Source organism: Sitophilus oryzae, unplaced genomic scaffold, assembly GCF_002938485.1.
Source record: "Sitophilus oryzae breed Bouriz unplaced genomic scaffold, Soryzae_2.0 scaffold_1802_pilon_pilon, whole genome shotgun sequence".
NCBI classification, from domain to species: Eukaryota; Metazoa; Arthropoda; class Insecta; order Coleoptera; family Curculionidae; genus Sitophilus; species Sitophilus oryzae.
Genome location: NW_022146505.1, coordinates 294,694 through 305,633, shown reverse-complemented (window position 1 = coordinate 305,633; position 10,940 = coordinate 294,694). Strand labels below are relative to the sequence as shown.

Sequence of the window (10,940 nt, the reverse complement as noted above, 5' to 3'; positions counted from 1 at the left end):
ATAATATCACGACATACGCTATAAGTTATTTTAGAAAACGTTCAAAAAATCCGCCATTGTTTTGAGTACAAAAACGCATCTTTTTAAAACTGAATTACTATAGCTAGTCTCACAGGACGACCGGTCGACTTAATTAAACTTCTTCCGTACCGCCTCTTCGAGTGCCTCTCTTAATTCATAAGTTCTTTTGTAAACCTTGTTGTTAACCGTACCGCATAAAAAAATCCCGCATACCCCATACCGCATAAAAAAATCTAAAATGGATAGGTTATGCAGAGGGTTATGTGATCGATCATTTCTGAGAGCAACGACGATTGGACTTGTTTCCATGGCTAACTATGTGAAATTGTTTAAAATGATAAGAATTAGCTATAACTAAAAAAAATGGAGGACACAAACTCATTAGGGATGTGATTACCTACAACTTTTATCTGAAAACTTTTTGTCTAAAATAGATTATAATGGAAGTAGGGACAATGTTTAAAATAGCCGAAATTTTTTTCTTTAGAAATATCTAGTAAGCCATGAACTTTTTCAAAAATCTCAAAGGCGCATATTTATGACCCCACAAAACTGCAATTCTTTCCCCATTTAATCGACTCTCTATCTCAGTAGTTTCCGAGATACCCATAGAGAACATCGTAGGAAACTCACCCTGTATAGGTAGGCATTTATAAAATATATTGCCGTTTATTTAAAAGATTTTTGTAGTAAATTGATTATACTCCAATATTGTTTCCCCATTCTTGAAATTCCTTTCATAGACGCAAATCCAGTAGACGTATACGTATCCCAGAATTCAGATATAAAAAGTAGAATTTAAGCGACATAATTCAATGTTTTTCAAAGACTGAAAAAGTATACTGATAAAAATAAAACAGAATGAAGGAGAACTGTATAGTGCGATTCTAATTAGGCCACCCTATATATTGCATAATCCATGTGTATAACGATAGCAATTGATTCTTTTTAATATATTTATAGTTAAAATGAAGTTATTTACTCCCGTTCTCTTCAAATTATACAAACCTAATATTTATAATGTTAAAAGTAAGTCCTTAAGTCAAAATTAACCACAATACGCTATATAATACAAAAAGTTATGTATACGCTGGTATTTACATAATATATACTTATGTTTATTCAAATCGAGAAAAGTATTTAACAAGTTTGTAAGCAAAACTGTAAATCTTCAGATATCAGAGAATTTATACATATTAGGTAGAGTTGACATAATGAAAAAGAAACAGAATCTGTAACTAGTAATTATTGTATATAACATAAATTAAGAAATAAATGTCTTATTTAATTTATTTTTCAATGGCACTAAAGATGTACAGTTTTCTGTTGAACAACCATTTGGTAAAAAATTATATTTGGGTTTAACCATACACATCTCTTTTTATTACTGTTGTTTTTAATAAAAACAATCCCCTAAATTAACGTTTTCTCTTAGTAATAGTGTATTTACAGGATAATTACTTCCTATATTTTATTAAAAGTATATAAAGATACAGATAACCTATGTGTAGAAAATATAATGATCAAAATAAATTTGATCTTATAATTTCGTTTTAAGGGAAAGGTACTATGCAAAAAAATGATTCCTTACTTCTGAATGGTTAAAATAACTAAATTTTTTATAATGGTAAAATAAAATTTATTGTTTTAATATTAACAATAGTAATGTATTTTAAATAAGATGCAATAAGACAACTAATGACAAAGTATTTAAATAAATAAAAAATCACTCGAGTTTCTGGTGTTTAAACAAAATGTAACCATTATTTACCATTTTTAATTTCTTTTATATTCCAGCTTATCTTCATAGCTTATAAATGATTTAGAAAAATGCAATATATTATAAACGTAAATTTATATACTTTAAAAAATATTTTTATATATTAATTATATATAAATTTCATTGTAAATTATGACGAATATGATGTAACTTTTAGGTTATCTGTACTTAATTTAGAAATTACATTTTATACAAACGTAAGTCTAAGAGGAGCCACCACTATTCTAAATCAGCAGACAAAAATTTAATACAATTTGTCAGTTATATTAAACAGCCCATACACTATGATAAACCATATGATTCATAAAAAAACATTATTATATACTTATTTAAAAAAATACCATTTGTTGTGAACTTTTTGGCACACCCTGTATAATATTTGACTAAATAACCTGTATATTGGTTTTCTTGTTTTCTACACGCCAGCCTTTTATAATGGTGTTTCTAAAGATTTATTTAAGCAGCTGATATAAAACTGTAAATAGAGACTTTTGTAGAACCACAAAATCATAGTGTATCGGCCATTATACCTTATGAAGAGTTCATAAATAACTGTTAACAACAATTTTTTTCTTGTTTACTAACAATAAAAGTAAATAAATACCTCTAAAATGTCTGCTTATGGCAATGTGTTTAAAGATTCTGTATAAATGATATTAGTGAGAAACATATTTTAGATAAAATAAAATTTATTTTCTTTTGCCTTTAAAAGTTGATCTGCACAATTTGTTTATTTAAATTATAAATATAATAAAATAAGTTTTCTTATTAATTAAAAAAATTAGATGGTGTATAATAAATTAAAGTATATAACAATAAACAAATGAGAAAACCTAGAAAAAATATTATACCTCTCTTTGGTGCACAACTTATTTCATTTTGGGCACACAGGCACCAATAAAGTGTTAACAATTTATTAAAAAAAAGCCTAAATAAAGAGTGTTCTGATATATCACCGAAACAGTTAATTTGCATAAGCTTGAATTTTCCAAATGACCAAATTCTCCTATTTGTTTTCTAAAAATAAATGTTCTTGATACTTTATTCCAAATCAGTGGCAAGTAAAATTACATACCACTTAATCACATATAGCGTGGTCTTTTCTGGTGAGTGGGACTACCCATAGTTACATCATTGGGTGAAGCAGATCTTTTAGCTCCGTGTCTAGCCATTTCGCCTGCTATAAACGAACATAAGTCTGGATCACCTTGAGATGAGTTCCTAAGTGTTCCACTTCTAGTATTTGTTAAAGCTTCTCTAAACATATGTAAATTCGGGTCAATTAAATGTGGGGTGCTGTTGGAAGAATCTCTGTGATGAGGAGGTGGAGATACATTGCAAGATCTTGGAGATAACCTATAAAAACAGTTGAAATCAGTTTCCAACTTTTTTTTTAATTTGAAATTACCACCTATGATGCCCGTGATGATGATGAGCCTGTCGAGGTGGTAATGGTTTTCCAGCTAAATAAGCCAAAAGATCTTCTCGCCTAATTAAACGTCTTTTCCTTTTTGCCCAATTTAATAATTCGCTATTTCTTTTTTGATATCCACTTTGCTTAGCTAATTCAGTGACTTTTTTAAAGCTCTCACAAGATTCTGAAGTTATACAGAAATGAAGATCTCTAATAAGTAATTAATTATAATTTACCTTTATAAAGCTTTGTTACTGTCCCAGCAGCTGTTTGAAATTGTAACCATATTGTTGGTGGCTCTCCAGTATACCGATCTAAAAAAGAGTATATCTATGTTAGATTACTACTTTACAGAAATCTTATTGATTACATAAATATATGCATCAAATAAAATAGTTATGCATAATGTATGTAATTAATAAAAAAAACACTTCAACCTACTTGTATTTAATTATTAAATAAGGCTTTTTTAAAAAGTGATGTGAAATGCAAAAACAGCTGATTTTTGATGAATATGAATGTTCATATGTCAACAAAATGTCTGCTTACAAAATATAAGTACATAACAATGACAAAGAAAATGCAATCCTTAACTAATTGTTATAATGGAAATATGAGTAAGGTACCTCTGTATAATTGTGCTATTGCTGTAGCAGAGTCTTGAAAATCGGACCAAACTCGACGCTGAAAATTTTCATTTTCTTCTGCCAAGCGTTGATCATAATCGGGTTCACTTTCAACACTCTCCGCACATTGCTGCTCCCATCCCGTTAACCAATTATCATCACCATCCTCACCGTTCATATTTAGATGGTACTTAGAAGTATAACTTTTTTAAATTGTGCACTGAATTTCTAAGATTTTCAACTTTTTTCGTAATACATTTTTCAGACAAAGTAACAAACCCTACAATAAAAGTGAAATTGTCAAACTGACATTTGATTGCAATTACTGTCAAATATCAATAACATCTTCTTTTTTTTAATTCAAATAATCTCAGCTGTTAGGACTATCAAGGCTATTAATGGGATTAACTTGGATTAACCTAATAAACAAGCAAATAAAAACCACATTTTCAAATTACGGGATTGTTGGAAACAGCGTTGATGAAAATTGATTAAATTGTCCATTGATAAAAATAATGGGATCATATATAAAACACTTTTATATTTCTGGGTTGTATTCCTTTATCTATGATCTATGTACACTTTGATTCTGTGATTTTGTGGATGTTCTGTGGTCATTCTATTTCAAACTGACGTTTTTAGCATAGGTTTTTAGTAATTGTTTTTATATTCATGTTTTCTAAAATCAATTTATTTTAATTTTCCCTGAAAAAATCACAGGAAAAAATGGATAATGATAGCAGTAACAGTATAGAATACTTTGGCGATGCTCTTGTCCCAAAAATTGAAAGTGAAATAAGTTTAATTGTTAAGGAAGAGCCACTTCACGAATGTTTTATATACAATAACGAAACTTTAAACAAATATGACGATATAAAACTCAAAAATTGCAACGATATTGAATTTAAAAAAAGGCAGATCATCGAAAATGAGACTACAGTATATAGATGTCACGAATGTATTAATACATTTCAAAAATTCTCTGATTTTAAGTTGCATAAAGCAGAACATTCAATTAAGAAACGAACTTGCACAATTTGCAATCTCCTATGCCGCGGAGTAACAAGGGTATTGATAAAACTCATTATTTTAATATTTAAATAAATATTATTTTTTGGTAAATTTCAGCTCAAAGAACATATGAATATACATAATGGGATAAAACCATTTAAATGTACAAAGTGTAGTAAAGGTTTTACATCAGCTAATCATTTAAAGTGTCATATGGACTCTCATAGGGATGAAAATAATTTTAAATGTGAGAAATGTGAAAAGACCTTTAAAACTAAAAGGACACTGGCAGGACATATCGATACCCATGCTAAAAGAATTAAGGATTTTATATGCAAGGTTTTATTGCAATTTGTATTTTAGTGCTGATATTTTAATAGCTCATTTTAAGTAATGAAAGCTTATCGTAACAAATTATTGTATATTTGATTTATAATTATAGATTTGTAATGAAGATTTTAATTTACTAAATGAGTATTGTCGACATCTCACTCAAAAACATGGAGAGGAAGTTCCTAAGCCAAAATGTATAATTTGTGACAAAATCTTCAAAACTGAAACACTACTGCAAGCTCATTTGAAAGAGCATAAAGATTTAACATTTCCTTGTGAATATTGTAATAAAATTTTCACCACAATGTACAAGATAAAACGGCATGTAAAAAGATCTCACGTAATAAATGAGTGTGAATACTGCGACAAGGTGTTTTATGACAAAGCAGAATTTGGCAAGCACAAGAAGGAAGAACATACTACTGAAGGTTAATTTGATTAAATTAGAAAGAAAATATATGTTTTTATTTTTTTTTTCTTTAGGCTTTTTGTTATTTATATTTATAGATTTGAGGAAATATTTAAAATGGAAATTAAAAGGGACTTTATATCAGGTATGACATTAATAAAAAAGTACCACTAATTAAAAAATAATATTAAAATACTTAATACTATTTTATTACTAAACTTTTCTGATGCATGGTATTTTAATAATTAATTCTTAACAATATGTTATGTTTCTGTAATTTATATAAGTAGGTTCTTAACTAACAGTTTATATACTTAAATATTTCCTAACTGATTAAAAACGATACATTTTTATTCTTTATTTGGTTTCTTTTTTTTCATATTTATTTTCCCCTTTTTGCTATGGCAAATAATTGTCTGTTTTCATATACAGGATTTTTTTAGAAAAAATAAATATTTGCCAATATTGCCAGAAAGCATATTCCAGTACAAAAAATCTAAAAGAGCACATAAGAGTACAACATACCAATGACGGTGGCAAAAACCAGTGTAATATTTGTGACAAGACATTTATTAATAGGTTTTTGTTAAATAATCATAGCAAGAGTCACGATAAATGTTTCAAATGTCCTTTATGTGATATGCTGTTCTCCAATAGGTGATCTAGAGAAATATACTTTGTATCTTTGTATTTACGTTAATAATTTTAAGGTACAATTTAGAATTGCATTCAGTAACTCATACTAATGAGAGAAGGTTTGAATGCCCTGTATGTAAAAAATTTTATACCAGCAAAGTAAGTCTGAAAAATCATATTCCAATCCATTCAGAAGAGCGCCCCTTCAAATGTACGCAATGCAACAAGGATTTTAAAAGTTCCAGGTAAATATCTAATTATTTAACTAATTAAGTAGCTACAACCAGAATATCCCTTCTATATCACCATTTTTCTACACTCACCTGCACAAAAAACGGGCACCTTTAAATTTTAATGTATTTTAAAGTTTTAATATATTTTGCTCTAGTGTGCCGATTTTGATTATTTTTTTTTTGGTGAAAGTTTGAAACACCCTGTTGTATATAATAACAAAGCAAGGCAATAAAAAATAATTTCATCATCTAGGTACTTACAGTTTTTCTCAATAGTTAGTTTTTTGGTTTATCTCAATAGCTTTATTTTTGTTGGAGTTATTTGCTTTTGAAGAAGACTGACACATTTTTTTGAAATTTTTACATTAAAATCATGCCTTTGCTTTGGGTCCCAATCAACAGACCTATGTTAATAATAATTTTAGGAGACTTTATACTCACAAAAAATCACACCTTACCAAATTGGAATTTGAATGTTACAATTGCGGAAATAAATATAAAACTAAAGACTATTTGAAATCGCACATGAAAAAACATAATAAAGGTAATAATCCTACGTTAGAATTTATATTTAATTATCTCACTTCTTTAAATATAATTTTAGAAAAACCATTTGATTGTACTTATTGTAACAAAAGATTCAAGCATAAAAGAACTTTAAATACTCATCTCAATGGTATACATAAAAGGAAAATTAAAAATATTGATATTAAGCATGAATTAGATCCACGAAATTACTCTGAAGAATTGATCATTTTAAAGGAAGAATACAATACACCGATAGACAACAGTTTGGATAATGAGCGTTCTTCTGATTTAGAGGTGGAATCAGTTTATGTGAAATCGGAAGTTGAAGATTACTAACACTATATTCTTTTATAATTCATTTTTTTTCTATTTATTATTATTTCTGCTAAAGTCTGTCCAACTAGTAAGGAAACATTTGGACAGATCACGCCAAAAAAAACAGAATATTCTGTCATTTTTTGACAGAACTCTCTTCTCAAATAACGTCACTGTCATCACTGTATCTGCTAGTTGGACAAACTTTGCCAGCAATATTTTATAAAATGTTGACGTGATATTTGTCAGTTATTGTTTTTTAATCTAGTCTAAAAAGAAATTAATCTCGGCTGTATATAGGGTGTTTCAAAAAACATGTGCCATATCTCGTGGGGAGATTCCTTACGTATAAGATAAGATTTATTTCTCATATCACATAGGTCCGTTGAAGTAATTGGACCGTTGACTCTGTTCATACTATCTTTACATTTATTAATTCTGATGCTTTCATATGCATCTAATTGCCTGTAATTTGAGACTTGTTTAGTTAATTTTAAATTATTAAGATCTATACAATGTTCTTTATCAACAATATGTTCGGCAACGCAAGATTTATCCGGTCTACCATATCTTATCTGAGCTAAATGTTCTTTAAATCTAGTTAATATTGATCTTCTAGTTTGCCCAACATATTTCTGATTACAATCTTTACAAGAAATTTCATAAATACCCGACCTTTCCAGTGGAGGTGTTTTATCCTTTGGTTTACCTAATCAACTGTAATAATAAAATAAAAATAAAATTAATAAATTATATATTTTAAAATTAGGTATTATTAATATTAGTTATTATTGCTATTAGTCTAACCTACAGCAATTTCAAATAAAAAAAACATCCTGTAACTCTAAAACTATGCATTTCCATATCCATGTTTATAGGAACTTTTTTTCATATTTTTTGACAAGAAATCAACTAGTACTTATTTAAAACTTTCGCAAGTTAATGCTATTACATTTATTTAAAGGTTGCGATTAGACTTGGATCAAGGCAAATTAATAAATTTGCGTTTATCTCATCAAGGAGACCGAAATCGGCAAAATATCAAGAGACAATTTTTAATCGGCATTAAACGGCTTACACTATTTCGCTAACAAGAGAAAGAAAAGTCAGTGGCGTACATGCTTTGTTAAAAAAATATTCCAGTGATAACACATATGCACGTCCCTGGTGAATGTGTCGACACTTTTTTAGCTTTAAAATATGTCGCATTTATAGTAACTTTTACCCTCAAAATTTCATTCGAAACGCTAAAAATACTCGGAAGAAAATTATAATAAATCAAAAAAATAATAAGACTTTAACACCCTGTAGCTACGAAACATCGAACCTATGTTGATATGAAAAATAAATCTTATTTTTACGTGAGGAATCTCCCCACGAGGCATGGCACAAGTTTTTTGAAACACCCTGTATAAGGAGCGAATTTAATGACATAACTAGATTAATTAGTATTTTCGTCATAAGTTGTTCAAAGTATTCTATTTTTAGCGAAGATAGTAGATATAATTGTGTTAGTGTAATTTGTTCAAAAAATAAATTTTCTAATATTAATATACTTATTATTTAATTCCCGACACAAAAAGACGCTATTTAATTTGTTTTACATAACACTTTTTTTTTCTTTTTTCATAATTAGTTTAATTCGTTTTATTATGGCACGCCAATGCCTGAGTAGTGTATTGGCTAGTGGGTGCAAAAATGTGGGCCATCTTTACTTAAAAATAGTTAAGTGTAAAAGTATTTTGGAGGTCAAATATATTTCTAATTATATATAACGCTCAGTAGAATATAAATATCCATAGATTTTTGTATTGAAATAGTACTGGAGTTGCAAGTCACCCGAAACATTAAATGGAATATAATCTATCTATAGCATTACCTCTCCTATAATCTATAGTTCATTTTCATTTAATTTTATTGGTACAAAAGAAACTAATAAAAATCTTGCCAGAATTAAAAATAATTGGAACTGAGTAGAGAGTAATATTATATTTTATAGCTATTTTAAATTAATATAAAATTTACAGTGTATAGATATCTACACAAATTACTGAACTATATATATTTAGGGTTTCTAATCACTACGAAACCCCATCATCAATGAGTCAAATCAAAAAATCCTTCGATTTAAATGAATTTTGGTATGTTGATAGATTGGAGGCCAACTTGACCGTGTACGACACGTGTTACTGTAACAGTTAGCCTACACTGCAATGTTGGATGCGACGTTTCATTTACATCTTCGTCAGGGTGGGATTAGCGATTTGATATTGAAGAAAAATGTGTGTCGATTTCGGCATAATTGGGGACGGGCTACAGGATGACGCCCTCGGCGTTTCGAACCCATGCCTCTAAATGGACAAAATCATCAGGAATTTTCTTAATTATGGGTCGATTGGAACCAAACTCGGCACGTGGATAGAGGTACCCGAATGGAGTCTTCAGACAGACAGACGGAAGTGAGAAGTGTGAAGTTTCACTTCAAATATGCAACAATAGTGCACACACAATTTTTTTCATAATACATTTGACTAATTAACATTTTAAGTTGGCAGAATGAGTAATAAAAGTTTCATTTAACTGATCCACTCTACTAGTTTGAGATATATGACTTAGTTCTAAAAAATCCGCCGCTAGGAAGCAAAGGGTAATTCATTTTGTATTAAAATAATATGAAGGAAAAAACTGGAAAAAAACAATATGGATATATTGATGATATTTTTTGCCGAGAAGTCGATAGTACCCTTATAGTACTGATACATAATAATAAATCGTCTTATAGAGTCAAAATAACAGAATTTCATTCTTCACAATGTAGTCATTATCGATTATATTATAGGAACAGAATTTAGTATAACTGATAATTAGCAAAGAAATTACCAAATTGACTTTAGTGAAGATTAGTTATAGAGCCAATAAGATAAAAATAAATGAATGCCTACCAATATCTTTGATGCGCGTGTATCATATTAATCTTCTGGGAATAACATTAATTAACTGATGTTGCCATTGTGTATCTATCATTATAGGTATCAATTATAATAGCAAATATGTATACAGCGCGTTAACTTTACCTGAGAACATAGTATTAGTTTATAATACTGATATTTTTTATGTGTTTAAAAATAAAATAAGAAATAGCTAAATAATTGAGTTAATATTATACTGGAATATTTTTGATTGTATGCAACCAAAATGTCGAGAAATCTTTGAACTTAAATTCTGTAACAGTTTTTATATCAGTATATTATCACAATTAATAAGGCAAAGATTAACATTGCTAGTATAAAAAAATACTATAGAACAGGACATTCAAAAGTCATTTTTTAGGAAATTAATCTATACTAATATATAAAATCCTTAAGTGACTGATACACTGATTAATCACGATCCTGCTCAAACCACTCAACGTAAGAAGCTCAATTTTGGCATACAGATTGATTCTACGGTGTAGAGGTTCGATAAGAAGGGATTTTTCGAAATTCCAGTTCCCAGAGGGTGAAACCACCTCTCAAATATTACAATATTTTTTATTTAAAAAACGGCCAAGTTTCCGAAAAAACGCTTAAACACGGATATTTTATTTTGTTTTTTACATATTTTAAGATTTTTTAAAAATGTATACAGGCTGTTT

General features: G+C 28.6%; 2 protein-coding genes across 2 annotated transcripts; one reads left to right on the top strand and one right to left on the bottom strand.

The window, feature by feature from the left end:
• Positions 1–2,876: 2,876 nt before the first annotated feature.
• Positions 2,877–4,162, bottom strand: LOC115883040 (UPF0472 protein C16orf72 homolog). The gene is made up of 4 exons (XM_030901317.1): positions 3,842–4,162; positions 3,452–3,529; positions 3,213–3,399; positions 2,877–3,157 (listed from the first exon to the last, which is right to left on the bottom strand). Exons 1-4 carry the CDS (start codon positions 4,017–4,019, stop codon positions 2,884–2,886), a joined length of 717 nt encoding a protein of 238 aa, XP_030757177.1. The 5' UTR covers positions 4,020–4,162; the 3' UTR covers positions 2,877–2,883.
• A 321-nt stretch (positions 4,163–4,483) lies between these two features.
• On the top strand, positions 4,484–7,776 carry LOC115883038 (gastrula zinc finger protein XlCGF57.1-like). The gene is made up of 7 exons (XM_030901313.1): positions 4,484–4,909; positions 4,970–5,191; positions 5,295–5,613; positions 6,038–6,251; positions 6,305–6,475; positions 6,889–7,007; positions 7,068–7,776. Exons 1-7 carry the CDS (start codon positions 4,568–4,570, stop codon positions 7,325–7,327), a joined length of 1,647 nt encoding a protein of 548 aa, XP_030757173.1. The 5' UTR covers positions 4,484–4,567; the 3' UTR covers positions 7,328–7,776.
• Positions 7,777–10,940: the final 3,164 nt, after the last annotated feature.